At 39.6% G+C, this 20,174-nt stretch overlaps 1 protein-coding gene across 2 annotated transcripts in view; it reads right to left on the bottom strand.

The window, feature by feature from the left end:
- Nucleotides 1-19,636, bottom strand: part of LOC124605221 (ecto-NOX disulfide-thiol exchanger 2) — a 219,903-nt gene extending 200,267 nt beyond the window's left edge. The window contains exons 1-2 of one of the 2 annotated variants that reach the window (XM_047136769.1): nt 19,462-19,636; nt 16,244-16,501 (exon numbers count right to left, since the gene is read on the bottom strand). In XM_047136769.1, the coding sequence (XP_046992725.1) occupies nt 16,244-16,501; nt 19,462-19,516 (313 nt within the window). In that variant the 5' untranslated portion in view covers nt 19,517-19,636. Of the gene's footprint in view, nt 1-16,243; nt 16,502-18,921; nt 19,054-19,461 lie in introns of those variants that run through there. The other variant, XM_047136770.1, reaches the window with a different exon arrangement.
- Between the last annotated feature and the right edge of the window lie 538 nt (nt 19,637-20,174).

The following is a 20,174-nucleotide window of genomic DNA, read 5'->3' as shown; positions in this document are numbered from 1 at the left end:
GGCTGTCAAGCTTGTCCCACAAATGCACAATGAGATTTAGGTTGGGATTCACTGCTGGCCATTCCATTATTTCAACGTCCAAGCTTTGGAAGAAATACCTGCCGACACCTGCTGCACGAACCCTGGCATTACAAAGAATTCAGGGCAGCCCCCGAATGCAGCAGCCACCACACAGTCATAACAGCATCTGTTCGATGCACTGCCTGATGGTAAGGCAACCATGGACGACGACAAGAACCATATGGCTGTGAACACTGAAGCCTTCCCATAACATCAGAGAACCTTGCAAATTTGTCGACTACCTGGACAACATTTGGCAGGTACTGCTCACCATGGGCCTCTGCACACAAAGACAGCCATCACATTGCTCCAGAGGGTATCTGAACTCATCTGTGAGTAATACATTTAGCCAGTAACGATGTTGCCAGTTGAAAGACAACAGCAGAACTGAAAGCGAGCTGGAAGATGATGTTATGTTACGCGGTGTACTCAAACAGGACATCTGGGTCGTATGATCCTTTCTCGTAACCTGTTCATTACAGTCTGATTGGACACAGTGGGTCCAGGAATCCTTTTGAAGTATATCTTGCAGTGCGCTGGTGGTATCCATATGTCGCCGCATTACAGAGATGGCCAGGTATCATTCTTCACATGAGACTGTACTGTGCTGGCAGCTTTGTCCAACTGGCCTTGCATACTGACCTGTCTTCTTGTGGCATGCTCACAATCTGTGGATGACACATGTGTAGAGGCACTGGCATCTGCAGCAAACCAATCAAAACTCCATCCTTTTTGGATCAAACAAAATGGCCTTGCAACTTGGCCTGCACTAAGATAGCACATTGCATGTGCTTGGTTGAATACAATGTTCACAAATGACAACTGCCATCTGTGTACCTCACTAGAAAACACTGGGACACCAATACTCACTGCCTCCTGAGGGGTCACCTAACACAGTAATGCATAACAGAGTCAATAGATGATGAACACTTTTAATTCTTGCCTACATTAAAGTGAAGATCTCAAGCCAAGCAATTAGACCACAGATTTAACATACCAGACATTGAGATATGTGTTTCCCTAATTCTTTTGAAAAGTGTATTTTACAAACAGTGAAAATGGAAAATGTTCTAAGTGTCACTTTTTCACAAAACACATTTTCAGTGCTGTTGTGTTCTCAGCACTTTGTTGCATGTCCCTACATTTCATCCACATGCCAAATTATGGAGAAAGTGGTTCAAACATGCATTAGCAGATGGTGCATGGCCTCCATGGCAAGTAGTGCTTCCCTCTGGAGTTATAAAAATTAAACATATGAGAAATATGTTTTTTGCTGACCTGTTCTAGTAGTGAAAAACCTACTGCTGTATTTCTATACTTGAATTATCATAAATAATACAGAGTGCCTCAGTATTAAAGGCCCAAAGAACAGAAACTTTCTTTTTGACACTTAGAGCCAGCCAGCTTACTGGTATGGCACATTGTAATAAAGTATTTATTTTCAAATTTGTCTGATTTTTTTGCAGTGATGTGAAGAGTGGCATATTCTGTGGTATCAGAATACTTCCTCAATTTTTACTCAATTATTTGGTTATAAAGCACTTCTTTACAGACTGACACACACCTTTTTTTTTTAATTCTCCTGACAAATGTGAGGTTCTCCATTTCCACTTTTCATACACATGTAGATGAATGCCAATGTCAAGTACAATCATCTGAATGAATGTGACAGAGTAAGACGTAAATAATGACCGAAAACTGAATAGAAGGCTCTGCACATGGTCATAACATGATCTGGATAAAAAAGAAGACAAAAGTAAATAGCATCCCACTAAGGAAAAATCATTTTTGAATTCTTAGAACTGATAACATCTGCCATAGACCATGCTCCTTTCAAAAAAACTGAAACTGATGCTTATCTTACCTAAGGTGCTACTTTGATTTTCCTCCCATCATTAGTACCTCAGAACTTCACATAATGGAACTTCTTCTGGAAAATTACAGTACTTGGTTTCCACTGTGCCCTCCTCTCTAATTACAATAATTACATATGTAATAATTATCTTCTCTGTTTACTTCTCTACACTGACAACTCCCCCCCCCCCCCCCCCCCCTCCCCACACAACCCTGTATAATGTAACTGTCAATTTTGCATTTTATTTACTTTTTTCTTCTCAATTCTCTTTTACATATATTTAACTTCCAGTGTCTTTTCTGTCCTTGTTGCTTCTTCTGCAACACATGCTGCTGTTTTCCTTCTCCACGTAGATACTCATTTTTATCTTAACATGTTTCTATTTTCTGACATGTGCCCACATCATCATCATCATCATCATCATCATCATCATCATCATTTTTCAATCTGCCCCTTGCTTTGACCTGCCAACTGCGCACTGTCTCACTTTTTTTAAAATCCTGTGTGTGTTGCTACCTTTTATTGTTAATTCCTCTACTTTCCTGCTGTGCTCTGGTTCCACTGATGTACTACCTGGACAACATACCTAATTAATTACTGATAAGTCTCATTTCTGCAAACCTTTCCCCCTCTTGGTAGACGAGGCAACCTTTTACTCTGAAATTAACAAGTCTTTGGTGATCAGATAAGTGTACCTGTATCTACTGCTCCTTAGTAACATTTCTTTGTATTTCCCTTAAACTGAAACCTATTAGTCACTGAATTGGCTCAAAATTAACCAATCCTCCTTTATAGTATTGCTAATGTTAGAGAATGCATTCTTCCCTCATGCTGGTTGTTCGTAATTTTTTATTTCCTTGGGTATAGGTCTTCTGACTGATTTGATATATCCCACAACAAATTAATCTCCTGTACATACATCTTTATTTCAGAGTAGCACTTGCACCCAATATTCTCTATTATCTGTTAGGTACAACAGAACTGTTTGTTACATAACCTTCATTTATACCACATTGATTAAAAGAAAACACTAGAAAAATAGTAAAATATGGTAATTACGCAGTTATAAATATAATCCACTAAAATTGTAGCTAATAATAAAGTATATACACAAGTGAGCTCACCAAGTTTTTTTGTGTGTGTGTGTGTGGGGGGGGGGGGGGGGGGGGGGGGAGGCACGAGCAAGAGGTGTTATGCTGTGATGACTCATTTCACTGTATGTTTAGGGGTATGGAGATGGGGTTGAGTCTGAACTGAAGATTGCCAGCTCTCCTCCTGGTGATATTCATATTTATTCTAGAAGTACATGTTTCTGTGGTGTGGTTGTGGCATAAAAACAAAAATGGTATAACAGTGGGAGGATGTAAGTGACTTCCTCCCCATTGGGAATGCACCAGAGAGTAACTACTGAGGACCCTCCAGGCTTTCACCTTATGGCCAAGGAAAGAATGAAAATCAGCAATAAACCTTGCCCAGGAGTAGTTTCATGTGTATTTTACCTAGCTACCATGTAGACTACTGAGGTCTCTTACTGCCAGTTTACTTATACAATAGTTGTGCTTGCCTGTTCTTCTAACTGGAAAACGTATCAACTACTCTGCTGCTCAATGAACAGTGATCCAAAATTTCTAAGCTATTTCAAACTATATAAATCAGTTCTGAAACAGGTCGTATAAGAAGCTAAAGTAAGAAAAAATGACTGATATATCAGGGAAACACCAAACAAGACTTATGCATTATGTAAAGCTGTGCATAAACTTGCTGGAAAGAATGAAAGCACGTAAGAACATAGCTCCATCCCATAATGACAATCTTATTAAGGATCCAAAGTTAGATGCAGATCTGTTCAATTTATACTTTGCTACGAGTGAAAGTGATTTAGTGTTCCTCTGTCCTACTGGTCAAGATGAGCTATGAAAAACCATAAGCTCATTAAAAAATAGCAATTCAGCAGGTGCTGATGAGATACACGACCATATAATAACATTGTCAACAAACTTTATTCTTGCACCATTATCAGACATTTGCTATTCTTCACTGTGACAGGACATTTTTCCAGATCTGCTAAAAACTGCTAATGTCATACCTCTTTATAAGAAAGGCGAATCTCATGAAATGTCAAATTATAGACCTCTAGCAGTGCTATCTGGCTTTTCGAAGATTATAGAACCTCTTCCTAGCTCGGCTAACAAAATATATCAGTCAGAATAACTAACAAAATATTTCAGTCAGAATAATATATGAGGGTTGACTGAAAAGTATTGCCTCCACCTTTGCAACTCTTCAACAGCTGGCAGCACTTGTAAGTGGCAGGTACTGGCTTGTTTCATAGCCTCTTCTCTACAGCTCCAGTTGGCGAGAAGCTTCAGCATTGAATGGTTGTGTTGTTACAGCGTAAAGTATGGAATCCTGTGCAGGAGGTTGGTCAATGCGATTTAAGCAAGGTGCAGTCATTTAATTCTTGACAGCAGAAGGTGTCACCCCAAAGGAGATTCGTCAGAGAATGAAAGCAGTTTATGGTGATTGTGTTGATGCGAGTACTGTGTGTCGTTGGGCGAGTTTAAAGATGTTGAGGCACGAACATCTGACCTGCATGACAAACAAAGAGTTGGACATCCTGTGACAGCAACCACCGAGTATCACAAGCGAAATATTGACAGATTGATTCAGGATGATCGTCATATCACTCAGAAAGAAAGGCTAACAAAGGGTTCGAAAGAAAAAGGGAAATGTTTTCCTGCAGCATGACAATGCCAAACCACACACTTCACATGCCACCACAGCAGAACTTCAGAGACTGAATCTCACCACTGAATGGCATCCTCCGTACAGTCCAGATTTAGCACCATCTGACTTCCATCTGTTCCCGACAATGAAAGACAATCTGCTGTGACATCATTATGCTTCTGACAAATACGTTGACAGAACTGTGAGACAGTGGTTGCAGAAACAAAGTGTAGACTCCTTCCGTGACGGCTTCAGAAAACTTTTTCATCGTTGGCAGAAATGTATCCAACTGGCTGGTGATCATGTGGAAAAGTGAATATTGGTAATTAAAGATCACATCCTAAGGATTATTTCTGTGTTTGATTTATTAAAATACTCCCATTTAAAACCAATTAACAAAGGTGGAGGCATTACTTTTCATTCAACCCGCGTACAATCAATATGCTAGTAAGGTTTCAGAGTACAATATTTCACTGAGACTGCTACCTTTCATCTTGTCAACTACATCTTAAGCGCAATAAACAATCACTCATCCAAAATTTCATATTTTTCTTAAATTTAACAAATGCTTTTGATGTTATAGGTTATCAATTCTCTCTCTCTCCCCCTCTCTCTTAAACTTGATTGTTATAGTGTGTGAGGGATGCCATATGAATGGCTGAAATCCTACTTAAGTAATCAATTTCAGGTTACAGAAGTCCAACATAGATACGCTAACACTACACAGAACTACCTGTCAGTTATGTCCTCACTGACACATGGTGTATCACAGGGTTGTGTCGTAGAACCATTTTTCCCCCTTCTAGTATACATTAAGGGCTCCTCTCAAAAAGGGTACAGGGAAAAGAAACACGAGAATCGACCAAGCAACAGTCGGTATTGTAGTTGTAAATTGTCGTAGCTGTGTTTTCGAAAAGTGCCAGAGCTTCAAGAGCTGACAGAATGCACTGAAGCTGAAATCGTTATAGGAACAGAAAGCTGCTAAAGCCGGAGATCAATTCTGCCAAAATTTTTACAGCAGTGCAAACCGTGTTCAGAAAGGATAGATCAAATAAAGTAGGTAGTGGTATATTTGTGTCTGTGGGTAGTTTATCTTGTAGTGAAGTTGAAATAGATAGTTCCTGTAAATTACTATGGGTAGAGGTTATACTCAACAGCCATACCAAAATAATAACTGGCTCCTTCTACTGACCCACCGACTCAGATGATATTGTAGCTGAATGGTTCAAAGAAAACTTTAATCTCATTACAAATAAGTACCCCACCCATACTGTTATAATTGGTGGAGACTTCAATCTACCCTCAATTTGTTGGCGAAAACACATGTTCAAAGCCGGTGGAAGACAGAAAACATCTTCCGAAATTGTACTAAATGCTTTCTCTGAGAATTACTTTGAACAATTAGTTCATGAGCCCACACAAATTGTAAATGGTTGGGAAAACACACTTGACCTCTTAGCCACAAATAATCCTGATCTAATAGAGTGTGTCACGACGGATACAGGAATTAGTGAACACAAGGTCATTGTAACGAGGCTTAAAATCATATCACCAAAATCACTAAAAATAAACGCAAAATATATCTATTTAAAACAACAGATAAAAATTCGCTTGATGCCTTCCTAAGAGTGAGTCTCCATTCCATCCAAGCTAACTATGTAAGTGTAGACCAGATATGGCTCAAATTCAAAGATACAGTATCGACAGCAATAGATTCATACCACATGAGTTAATAAGAGACGGGACTGATCCATCATGGTACACAAAACACGTCAGAACACTGTTGCAGAAGCAACGAAAAAAAGCATGCCAAATTCAGAAAAACGCAAAATCCCCAAGACTGGCTAAGTTTCACGGAAGCTCGAAATTTACTGCGGACGTCAATGTGAGATGCTTTTAATAGTTTTCACAATGGAACATTGTCTCAAAATATGGTAGAAAACCCAAGGAGATTCTGGTCATATGTAAAGTACGCCAGTGGCAAAATACAGTCAATACCGTCACTGCACGATAGTGATGGAAATGTTACCGATGAGTTACTTAATACAGTTTTCCGTAATTCCTTCACGAAAGGAGATGAAGTAAATATTTCAGAACAGCTGTTACCATTAGTGACATAAAAGTAGATATCTTAGATGTTGCAAAACAACTCAAATCACTTACAAAACGCAAGTCTTCCAGTCCAGATGGTATACCAATCAGGATCCTTTCAGAATATGCAGACACAATAGCGGCTTTCTTAGCAATCAAACACAACCGCTCACTTGACGAAAGGTCTGTTCCTAAAGACTGGAAAGTAGCACAGGTCACACCAATATTCAAGAAAGGAAATAGGAGTAACCCATTGAATTACATACCCATATCACTGACCTCCCCCCCCCCCCCCCCCCCCCTCCATGAACCATAGACCTCGCCGTTGGTGGGGAGGCTTGCGTGCCTCAGCGATACAGATAGCCGTACCGTAGATGCAACCACAACGGAGGGGTTGAGAAGCCAGGCAAATGTGTGGTTCCTGAAGAGGGGCACCAGCCTTTTCAGTAGTTGCAGGGGCAACAGTCTGGATCATTGACTGATCTGGCCTTGTAACACTAACCAAAACGGCCTTGCTGTGCTGGTACAGCGAACGGCTGAAAGCAAGGGGAAACTACGGCCGTAATTTTTCCCAAGGGCATGCAGCTTTACTGTACGGATAAATGATGATGGCGTCCTCTTGGGTAAAATATTCCGGAGGTAAAATAGTCCCCATTCGGATCTCCGAGCGGGGACTACTCAGGAAGACGTCGTTATCAGGAGAAAGAAAACTGGCATTCTACGGATCGGAGCGTGGAATGTCATATCCCTTAATCGGGCAGGTAGATTAGAAAATTTAAAAAGGGAAATGGATAGGTTAAAGTTAGATATAGTGGGAATTAGTGAAGTTCGGTGGCAGTAGGAACAAGACTTTTGGTCAGGTGAATACAGGGTTATAAATACAAAATCAAATAGGGGTAATGCAGGAGTAGGTTTAATAATGAATAAAACAATAGGAATGCAGGTAAGCTACTACAAACAGCACAGCGAACGCATTGGTGTGGCCAAGATAGACACGACGCCCACGCCTACGACAGTAGTACAAGTCTATATGCCAATTAGCTCTGCAGATGACGAAGGAATTGAAGAAATGTATGATGAAATAAAAGAAATTATTCAGATAGTGAAGGGAGACGAAAATTTAATAGTCACAGGTGACTGGATTTCGGTAGTAGGAAAAGGGAGAGAAGGAAACGTAGTAGGTGAATATGGATTGGGGGTAAGAAATGAAAGAGGAAGCCGCCTGGTGGAAATTTGCACAGAGCACAACTTAATCATAACTAACACTTGCTTCAAGAATCATAAAAGAAGGCTGTATACATGCAAGAAGCCTGGAGATACTGACAGGTTTCAGGTAGATTATATAATGGTAAGACAGAGATTTAGCAAACAGGTTTTAAATTGTAAGACATTTCCAGGGGCAGATGTGGATTTCGACCACAATCTATTGGTTATGAACTGTAGATTAAAACTGAAGAAACTGCAAAAAGGTGGGAATTTAAGGAGATGGGACCTGGATAAACTGAAAGAACCAGAGGTTGTACAGAGTTTCAGGGAGAGCATAAGGGAACAATTGACAGGAATGGGGGAAAGAAATACAGTAGAAGAAAAATGGGTAGCTTTGAGAGATGAAGTAGTGAAGGCAGCAGAGGATCAAGTAGGTAAAAAGACGAGGGCTAGTAGAAATCCTTGGGTGACAGAAGAAATATTGAATTTAATTGATGAAAGGAGAAAATATAAAAATGCAGTAAATGAAGCAGGCAAAAAGGAATACAAACGTCTCAAAAATGAGATCAACAGGAAGTGCAAATGGCTGAGCAGGCATGGCTAGAGGACAAATGTAAGGATGTAGAGGCTTATCTAACTAGAGGTGAGATAGATACTGCCTACAGGAAAATTAAAGGGACCTTTGGAGAAAAGAGAGCCACTTGTATGAATATCAAGAGCTCAAATGGAAACCCAGTTCTAAGCAAAGAAGGGAAAGTAGAACGGTGGAAGGAGTATATAGAGGGTCTATACAAGGGCGATGTACTTGAGGACAATATTATGGAAATGGAAGAGGATGTAGATGAAGATGAAATGGGAGATACGATACTGCGTGAAGAATCTGACAGAGCTCTGAAAGACCTGAGTCGAAACAAGGCCCCGGGAGTAGACAACATTCCATCAGAACTACTGATGGCCTCGGGAGAGCCAGTCCTGACAAAACTCTACCTCTGGTGAGCAAAATGTATGAGACAGGCGAAATACCCTCAGACTTCGAGAAGAATATAATAATTCCAATCCCAAAGAAAGCAGGCGTTGACAGATGTGAAAATTACCGAACTATCAGTTTAATAAGTCACGGCTGCAAAATACTAACGCGAATTCTTTACAGACGAATGGAAAAACTGGTAGAAGCTGACCTTGGGGAAGATCAGTTTGGATTCTGTAGAAATATGGGAACACATGAGGCAATACGGACCCTACGACTTATTTTAGAAGTTAGATTAAGAAAAGGCAAACCTACATTTCTAGCATTTGTAGACTTAGAGAAAGCTTTTGACAATGTTGACTGGAATACTCTCTTTCAAATTCTAAAGGTGGCAGGGGTAAAATACAGGGAGTGAAAGGCTATTTACAATTTGAACAGAAACCAGATGGCAGTTATAAAAGTCGAGGGGCATGAAAGGGAGGCAGTGGTTGGGAAGGGAGTGAGACAGGGTTGCAGCCTCTCCCTGATGTTGTTCAATCTGTATATTGAGCAAGGAGTACAGGAAAATAACTTTAAGGTTCGCCGATGACATTGTAATTCTGTCAGACAGTAAAGGACTTGGAAGAGCAGTTAAGTGGAATGGACAGTGTCTTGAAAGGAGGACATAAGATGAACATCAACAAAAGCAAAACGAGGATAACGGAATGTGGTCGAATTAAGTCGGGTGATGCTGAGGGAATTAGATTAGGAAATGAGACACTTAAAGTAGTAAAGGAGTTTTGCTATTTGAGGAGCAAAATAACTGATGATGGTCGAAGTAGAGAGGATATAAAATGTAGACTGGCAATGCAAGGAAAGTGTTTCTGAAGAAGAGTAATTTGTTAACATTGAGTATAGATTTAAGTGTCAGGAAGTCGTTTCTGAAAGTATATGTATGGAGTGTAGCCATGTATGGAAGTGAAACATGGACGATAAATAGCTTAGACAAGAAGAGAATAGAAGCTTTCGAAATGTGGTGCTACAGAAGAATGCTGAAGATTAGATGGGTAGATCACATAACTAATGAGGAGGTACTGAATAGGATTAGGGTGAAGAGGAGTTTGTGGCACAACTTGACTAGAAGAAGGGATCGGTTGGTGGGACATGTTCTGAGGCATCAAGGGATCATCAATTTAGTATTGGAGGGCAGCGTGGACGGTAAAAATCGTAGAAGGTGACCAAGAGATGAATACACTAAGCAGATTCAGAAGGATGTAGGCTGCAGTAAGTACTGGGAGATGAGGAAGCTTGCACAGGATAGAGTAGTGTGGAGAGCTGCATCAAACCAGTCTCAGGACTGAGACCACAACAACAACAACAACAACAACAACAAATGTATAACTTGGTAACATACTAAATTCTGAATTATTACTCAAAGGTGTGTGGTAGATGTCCAAAGTTATGTTTCCCTAAAATTTTTTAGCAGTAAAGTATTTCCTCTGTAGTCAGTGTTCACCAACACCTCAGATTATAATTAAGTCATTTATTTACACACAAGGTATACATGGTACAGAAGACCTCCCATTGAGCTTTCAGAACAACAACATCACTGACCTCAATTTGCAGTAGGATTTTGGAGCATATACTGTACTCGAGCATTATGAATCACCTTGAAGAAAATGACTTATTGATACATAACCAAGGTGGATTCAGAAAATATTGTTCTTGTGCAACACAGCTAGCTCTTTATTACCATGAAGTAATGAGTGCTGTCGACAAGGGATCTCAGATCAATTCCATATTCCTAGATTTCCAGAAGGCTTTTGATACCGTTCCTCACAAGTGACTATTAATCAAATGTGTGCATATGGAGAATCACCTCAGTTGTGTGACTGGATTCGTGATTTCCTCTCAGAGAAGTCACTGTTTGTAGTGATAGACGGTAAATCATCGAGTAGAACAGAAGTGATATCTGGCATTCCGCAAGGAAGTGTCATAGGCCCTCTGCTGTCCCTGATTTACATAAAATATAATCTAGGTGATAATCTGAGCAGCCCCCTTAGATTGTTTGCAGATGACGCTGTAATTTACGATCTAGTAAAATCATCAGACAATCTATTCCAATTACGAAATGATCTAGAGAGAATTTCTGTATGGTGCAAAAAGGGGCAATTGGCAGTAAACAAAGAAAAGTGCGAGGTCATCCACATGGGTACCAAAAGAAATCTGATAAATTTTGGGTATATGATAAATTGCACAAATCTAAGGGCTGTCAATTTGACTAAATACCTAGGAATTACAATTACGAGAAACTTAAATTGGAAAGACCACATAGATAATATTGTGGGGAAGGTGAAACAAAGACTGCATTTTATTGGCAGAACACTTAGAAGATGCGACAAACACACTAAACAAACAGCCTACATTACACTTGTCCGTCCTCTGCTGGATTATTATTGCACGGTATGGGATCCTTACCAGGTAGGATTGACGGAGGACATTGAAAAAGTGCAAAGAACGACAGCTCATTTTGTGTTATCGTGCAATAGGGGTGAGTGTGTCACTGATATGATATGTGAGTTGGGGTGGCAGACACTGAAACAAAGATGGTTTTCTTTGCAGCGAGATCCATTTACGAAATTTTGATCACCAACTTTCTCTTCCGAATGTGAAAATATTTTGTTGACACCTACGTACGTAGGGAGAAATGATCATCATCATAAAATGAGAGAAATCAGAGCTCGAATGGAAAGATTTAGGTGTTACTTTTTCCCACACGCCATTCGAGAGTGGAATGGTAGAGAAATAGTAAGAAAATGGTTCGATGAACCCTCTGCCAGACACTTAGGTGTGAATTGCAGAGTAACGATGTAGATGTAGAATGATGGGAAATACGGAAGCGTCCGATCCCGCCCGTCTGCTTTGACCCATGACGTCACAAATATGGCGGAAACAAAAACACACACACACACTTTCCACAAGAAGCCTAATGACACTAACGGGATAAGCGCAGGAAATGGGGTGTTTTGGGTGGGGGGCAAACTAAATATAAACAAATTTAGACGCCTTGCGTAGCTACAACGTGTAAGTGAAAACAGCCATGCATGAATACCCACCCACCTCGCCAGGGGTCGTAGCCCGTGCAACCCACAGAAGATAAAGATGCTTCAGTAGCTGATTAGTGTTTGTCTTTTTAAAAAAAAAAAAATCTCACGGGATAGAACGAACAGTCAGAAAGATAAATATAATAAACTAAAACAGAAATTGGAGGAATCAGATAATTAAAATAAGTAATAAGTGTTTTTAAATTTAAAAAAAAAAATCTCACGAGATAGAACGAACAGATCAGAAAAGTAAATAAAATAAGATAAAACAGAACTTGAGACAGCCACACTCAAACCAAACTCCGCACCGTCATGACGTCACACACAACACCCTTACGTCATGGGTCAAAGCCGACGCGTGGGATCGGACGCTTCTGTCGACCCGAATGATGTCCTCACGTATTAATGATCTACCCTCGTGTGTAAAGAATGTGGGAGCAGTACTATCTGCAGATGATATCAGTCTGCTTACTGAAGCACCACTGCTGCAGATGTCATCACAGGTTAAGTTTCACAATGGCTCTATAGAAACAGGCTTGTCTTAATAGACAAAAGCAACAATTACTCTACACTTTCAGTCCCAGAAAAATTAATATATTCACATTTCATAAATTCTCAACCCTCTAAACTAACATATATAATCAAACTACTATCCAACAATGCAATTCTTGTCACTGGAAAAAACTGTATATATTTCTCAGAGACACTTGTTATTAAGATATGGTGTCATCTTTTGGGGAAATTCTCCTACTGTCTTAACAACATTCAGGAAGCAAAAGAGAATAATCCGAATAACTGAAAATTGCGAACAATAGATGCTCCTATAAGCCTTTGTTTAAAGATTTAAATATTCTCCCTCTTCCCTGCATTTATAGCCTAAAATTGGTGCACTTTGTAAAAATAAAAAAAAAATTAAGGATGAAGAGAATTTCCTTATTCAGAACACTGCTGTGCACGAGTACCATAGTGGGTTAAGTGGAAATATCAATGTAAATTATTCCAGTACAAGTCTATCTCAAAAGTGTGCTTATCACTCTGGTGCAACAATCTACAATAAGCTGCCAGAAATTATAATATTACCAAACACATAAATGCATTCAATACAGCTCCTAAAACCTTATTATTAAATAATATCCTTTCTTTCAGGAGTGCTAGTTCTGCAGGTTCGCAGGAGAGCTTCTGTAAAGTTTGGAAGGTAGGAGACGAGGTACTGGCAGAAGTAAAGCTGTGAGTACCGGTCGTGAGTCGTGCTTCGGTAGCTCAGTTGGTAGAGCACTTGCCCGCGAAAGGCAAAGGTCCCGAGTTCGAGTCTCGGTCGGGCACACAGTTTTAATCTGCCAGGAAGTTTCATATCAGCGCACACTCCACTGCAGAGTGAAAATCTCATTCTGGAAATAAATAAAAGTTTGGAATTCCACTGATTTTCTCCTTATGCATAGGGGAAAGGGGGGGGGGGGGGGGGGGGGAAGCATCCAATGAGCTCAGCCTGTCTTCACATATACTACTCTTGAGGATGATTATAATTTTGAAACTGCACTCCGCTTCTGACATTGAAACACATGTAGTTAGTGCAATTTCCAAAGTTTTGTGCACTTCAATGAATGAATCTTCGAACGAATGTTCCACGAGGAAAGCAAACATATCACAAACTGATGTAATGCCTTTAAACTCATCAATGCGATAAATCCCTGAGAGTTCAATTTATCATGGCAAGTAAATGGATTTCATCTTAATGAAAACATGCTGAGTAAAGTGGCTGGGAAACTTTCTCTGAATGAAGCAAACTTACTTGTGTCAATAAATTCAAAGCTAGTAAATATGTAAAAGTTTTGGAATTTTGCTTTCAGTTGGCTGGGCACAGTTTCACACATTTCTTTGGCATCTCCTGTCAGAGTAAGTGCTTCTTGAAAAAGCAAAATGATCTTCTTCAGAAAGTCGATACCTTCAATGTCCTCTCATATTTCACAAACTACTGACTCAAAGTGGTGTAATGCACTGAGTAAAGTAATGACATTTGCACCCTGCAGCTGAACTGTATTATACAAAATGTTAACATGTTCCATAACTTCATAGATCAAATTTAGAATGAACAAAAAGTCTGGACTGTGAAGTGCATTTTCTAAAGCAAAAGATTCTCTTATTGTAATATGATCCCAAGTATCCTCAGGCTCAATTTTATCAAATTGTTTTAGTAAGCGTAATTTGTTTTCTTGAACACTATTTACAATGCAGGACTGGGAGTGCTAACCAGTTGAAGAAACAAGAAATTCTCTTACAGCAGTGTGTTCATTGTATGTACCACAATATTCTTGCATATTCAGCCACCACACTCGCAGATATGCTTTGCAGGCCAGATATAGCCACTGCCTTACCTTTGGAATCTGTTAACAGAAAAGTCGCCAGGATGTTTACTACCAAGAGTCCTGCACCATCGACAGCACCTAGGGGCGCAAGTCACACCAATATGTGGAATGCATTTTGCAGTAAACAGCGCTACAGTCGCAGGCACCTATTTGCATTTGCAGTGTCACATGTTCACATGACACTGTGCCTGTATTACTCCAGTGACGAGTACTTAGATCACCGCTCAGATCCTAGACAGCCACTTCAGCTCCAGGCCAACCACCAGCCACCCTCGAGTCTACGCTTTGGACCATAATGCCTGCCGCTTCTGCTACCCATCAGCCACTCTGAAAAGCCCCACTTCACTGGACCCGATCCTCAACTGTCCATGAGCTCACGACCTTGCGGGGGACCTCTATGACACCTCTCTGCTAGTCACCACCACCAACAATCGTGGACTTCATTGTACTGGACACTCACTACGCATCTTCACAGAAGAATATTTCAGTTGTACTCGTATGTGCACCTTCATTCTATAAAGCTGTACTGACTTAGTTCATGGTCAATAAACAGACAGTTGTTATTCCAACACATGCACATAAATCACTACTTTAGTACACTACTCAGATAAGGGTACTACATTCGCAAGAACATCTTCTAAGTGTTTTCCACTGATTTCTTTCCTCACTGATTCTTCAGAGCCCTCTTCATTTCTTATCAGTCCATTCAATTTTTAACATTATTCTATTGCATCCACATCTTAAACACTTACGTGTTTTTCCTTTTTTGATTTGACCACAATATGGTTCATTTCCCCACAGTGTTGTGCTCAGACACAGACACTCAACTAAAGGCTTATGTTTGATACAGACAGACTTCTATTGGCCAGGAATGCCCTCTTTGTCTGAGCTAGTTTGCTTTTTATGTCCTCCTTGCTTCATATGTCATATGTTTTTTGCTTCCAAGATAGCAGAATTCCTTCATTATGCCTAATCTGTGATCCCCAATTTTGATGGAGAGTTTCTTAGTAATCCCATTCTGCTACACCTCACTGCTTCAGTTTATTATCGGCTCAGCAGGTTGTTCATTCCATTCAGCTTATCCTATAATAATACTTCCTTGCTAGATAGCAAGTCACCAGTGAATATTATCCTTGACATACGTTCACCCCAAATTTTAATCCCACTCTTGATCCTATCTTTTAATTCTGTTCTTGACTGTATCAATTGGTCAGTAGGGGGAGAAAGACTGCATCCCTGTCTTACACCATCCTAGCACTTCATTCTTGGTCTTCCAGTGTTACAGCTCCTTTTTGATTCTTGTACCTATTGTATTTTACCCACCTTTCCCTACATCTTATACCTTTTTTGCTGGGAATTTGGAACATTTTGCAACATTTTACATTGTTGAATGCTTTTTCTAGGTTGACAAATCCTATGAAAGTTCTCAATTTTTCATATGTCTTGCTTCCATTATCAAGTGCGAGGACAGTAGTGCCTCTTTGATGTCTGTACCTTTCCTGAAGTCGAACTGAATGATGCCTAAGAGATCATCAGTTTTCTTTTTCTTTTCCCCTCTGTATTAATAGTTCAACTTTTTACAAACTTAGACTTGTTTTAATGTGGCCAAGTATATTTTCAGATGTAGCTGCATACAAATTAAATATCTACCAGCACGAATTATAAAACAGCATCTTTTAACCCAAATATTTCACTGACTTTTGCAGCGGTTGGAAAACTAGAGATCTCTACAGTGGTTATGTTATAGATGGACTTTATAGTAAAACTTTTACCTGCTAATCTATTTGACTTCCACTACATTCTTTAGGATTCTCATTCACAATGGCATCTACAAAACAAGATGTGTAAAAGGATGAAAGCTACTGGTACAGTGACACACAAAGATACAAACCTGCTACAGGCATTGGTGGTTTGTTCTTGTTCATATTAAATTCAAGAGGGGCATCATTCATGGCAGGATTCAGCATCCCATGTTGCATCTGAATTTGCACATGCATCTGCTGCTGGTGATGAGCAGGTGGTGTGTGCTGTCCCTGCACCAGGTAACCCTGTGCAGTCATAAGGTGTCCTGCAGCCATTGGCATATGTTGTTGGGATGCCATCATACCCATCTGCATTGGAGTCATTGGAGGCGGTGGAGGTGCTGGGTCTGTACAAACATTAACAGCATCAAGTCTATTAGAACAAGACCTGCAGCACAAAGCACTTGAATAATATGTAGTTTTAATCTGCCAAGAAGTTTCAAATCAGTGCACCCTCTGCTGCAGAGTGAAAATTCATTATGGAAATAAGTACACCTTTTTGCTGCAATAAAACAGAAATCTACATGACAAAACTGTAAATGTTACTTTAATGATACTGTTAAATGTTCTGCTACACCACGCATATATTCAATTAGGCATATATCATTCCTATGCATGTTAAAATTAACAATCTGTACAAAGCGTACTAGCAAAATTTTGCAATATGTTTAAAGCGGACAAGCCACTTTTTAAATGCAACTCTTATCAGTTTCCCCATACCAGTAAATATCATGATATATCACAAGAGGATTACATAAAAGTGGTGAGCAAATCTGCAACATATTTCTTCCTCAGAGACAGACGGTAGATCGTCACACTATCGTTACTCACGCGGTGCATGTAGATTAAATTATTCCCTTTGTCACTACTGAGAATGTTGCTGCTTTATAGAAATAAGAGCAGGATGACATGTACCACAAAATGTTTGGGTCAGTATGCACCTATAATTGGCACCATTCTGCAAAAGATTGTAAATAAAGGTAACTGAACTAACAGCCTTGTTCAAGACATCTTCAAATAATCACATGTAGACTCACAGGAATTATGTCTGCATTTTATACTGGATTGCTCGCCTTTCTGCTTCAGTCACCCTTTGGAGACATGTTTAGTTTCCACCCACACAAGTACACACATTTTCCATAGTTGGTTCCAATTCTGTTTAGAATTACATCAGGATTTTGTTGGAAAGTCAAAGCCAATCAGTTTTTCATCGATACAGTGGAATTCCTCGATATCCACCACTACATTATCTTCCAGGCTTTCTTCCAGCACTGCACAGTATCAAAGTTCTTCTTCTCTAAGTGTATAGCACCTACAAATGGTGATTTACTAAAGCAGAAATGTTTAGTATTTATGTTGTCAGAGAATGAATGAAAAGGAAGTTGTTGACCGAATTTTTGTAAAGTCTCTAGTTAATAATTTTCGTCTTCACGGTTGTGTTGGAGGTGTATAACAAAGGACTGGTACCTACAATGCGCCCAAAATCACTTTGATTGTATGATCTAGTTTGATGTGTATTCTTTTTGGTGTTGGGGCTGTTAAGCCAGGTGGGGCAGCAGTATCTGCTACAGAATAAACCAGACCTAATGCTGCTGTCCATAATGTACATGCCAAGGAGCCCCATGTGATGTCACATAGCTTGTCTATGGTATTACGCCTTGAACAGATTTTGATGTTTCTTTTTCAGGTGTTTCATATAGTTTAACATTCTGTTTTAAAGGGAACACCTAGATACTTAGGAGTTGTATTATGTGTTAAGGTGTCATTGTTGAAAAGAATTCTAAGTTCATAATTGCAAGTTTATTGTACAGGTGAAAGCATGAAACCATCTCAGCTGAACTGAGCTGGAGCCTCCATTTACGGAAATACTTACCCACTGTAACCAAAACATTTGTTGGAGCATTCATTTTCTTAATTTCTTTATGCTATGTAACTAGCACCCAACCTGCAGCACATCCAACTCAAAGATGTCATTGCATACAAACCAGCAATATACACGATGAAGAGCAGACGAGCTAAGGTGCAGCCTTGATGAAGCCCATTATTCAATTTCATGTGTTTCCTCCATGTATTTCCAATAATCACTTGAAACATTCCATTGTTAAGCAGATTTCCAAGCATCACACAACAAGGAAAATTATGAAGGAACTTGCATATTAATCCCTGGCTCCATATAGCAACACATTCTGCTGTTAGCTCTAAAATTAGTGCAAATGATCTTAGTCACCTTTGAAATCCACCTTCGAGACAAGTCATAGTGGTTATAAGTAGTGACTTAAAAGTAGCACGTGGTCTGAGTAGCTTCTGTTTGGTCAGAAGCCAGCTACAGTGCAGGACCAAATTCTTTCACGAAGTTACAGTACATGGCATGAACTTGAATGCAAATGCCTGTGGATCTTGTACATAAACATGTAGGGCAGAATTTCACCAGAAATGTGGTATGCCTTCTGAATCATATGACATCAAATTATACAACACATTAAATGGTAAGAAAGTACACTAGACTGAATGGGAGAAGGAAAAGGAAGAATGGTATAAATTTAACACTCCACGTTCAGTGTCATGAACAACAGCAAAGTTATTTTACAATCTGATCTAGATTCGTTTGAATCATGTACACACATGCATGTCTTTCAAATAAGAACATTAGATACTACTAAAATGACACACACACTGATAAATGCATGTAACAAAACTCATTTACTACTAACTGAACTGCAAATTCATTAAACCCAAAGAGTAAGGTTTGTGGTGTCACACTGCTTACATTCTATTCAAAATCTTGATGACATTTGCTATTGACTCCACAGATTTGCATTTCAAGCACTATTCTTCATATCATTGCATTATGGACTGATAAATGGAATACATTCGTTTTGGCTTGAATGTGCTACAAATTATAAATCTGAAACGCACGCTGACATTCAAATCATGAGCTAAAAATCAACAGGGTCTTATTCCGAATGAAGTAATTGTTTAAGTTGCTGGCATTTCCGACGTTCCCATGCTGCCATCCCAATACTGCAATGAAAATTATAACTACATGAAAGTAAGTACAACACAATTCCCACTCTCCGCCCACAGAAAATCTCCAACCCGGTACGAAATCGAACGAGGGCCCCTTTTCTTTCTGGTTGACAGCCGATTTTAACGATCTTAATATGCAGCAGCGTTCGTTACCGTAGACTATGACACCAAAACTAACGTCTGCCCTAACTATTTGCGCAAATCATGTGAGAAGCATCTAACACAGCTGCCTTATAAAACGTCAGTACAAGAGGCAGCGAAACAAATACTATCAACTCACTGAGTGCTCCGGGAGGAAGCGGAGGGTTTCCAACAGCTGCGTAGTTATACGCCATATTTCTAAAACGTAAGACGGATTTAGTCTTTTTTTTATTGTAAATATCACGCAGTTATTACAACCAACGCACAATACCACATATTTAATCCTGTACAAGTCTCAGTGTATAATTCGTAAAAATCACAGAGCTTGAAATACAGAGATGAATACAAATTTACATATAAATATATCGATATACGAAGTCAAATTGAGTCTTCGACGACCTCTCCTGATAGCGAGCAAAAACTGTTATTACAATTTACATGAACTTTGAAATATTTATGAGTAAATTATCTTTTCGATTAGAACATTTTCTCAAGCATGTATATTCACCTGAGAGGCAGAGTGATAGTTTGTGTGTTGTAGTAACATAACAATCCTTTGTTTTATTTCTTTACTTTATTCCCTTGTTTCATTCTTTGTTTTTATTGGTTCCTAATCCTGAGCTGTATAATTTTGGAAAAATGGATCCTACTATAATATTTACGATGAAGTGACGTAACGTGACAAACCGTTGATGTCAGTGTGCATCGGCGTTTTCTTGTGTATAAAGGTTTATCTGTGGTTGTGACGGCGATAATGATGGCCGGGGGGGGGGGGGGGGGAGAGGGACTCGTATATTCCCTTTCCCTTCCCTTCTCTTTCCTTTCCCCCCTCCCTCCTGACAACTCCGCAGG

The sequence above is a fragment of the Schistocerca americana genome, chromosome 3 (genome assembly GCF_021461395.2).
Source record: "Schistocerca americana isolate TAMUIC-IGC-003095 chromosome 3, iqSchAmer2.1, whole genome shotgun sequence".
Classification (NCBI taxonomy): Eukaryota; Metazoa; Arthropoda; class Insecta; order Orthoptera; family Acrididae; genus Schistocerca; species Schistocerca americana.
The sequence above is the reverse complement of the archived record's forward strand: the minus strand, read 5'-3'. Positions and strand labels throughout refer to the sequence as shown.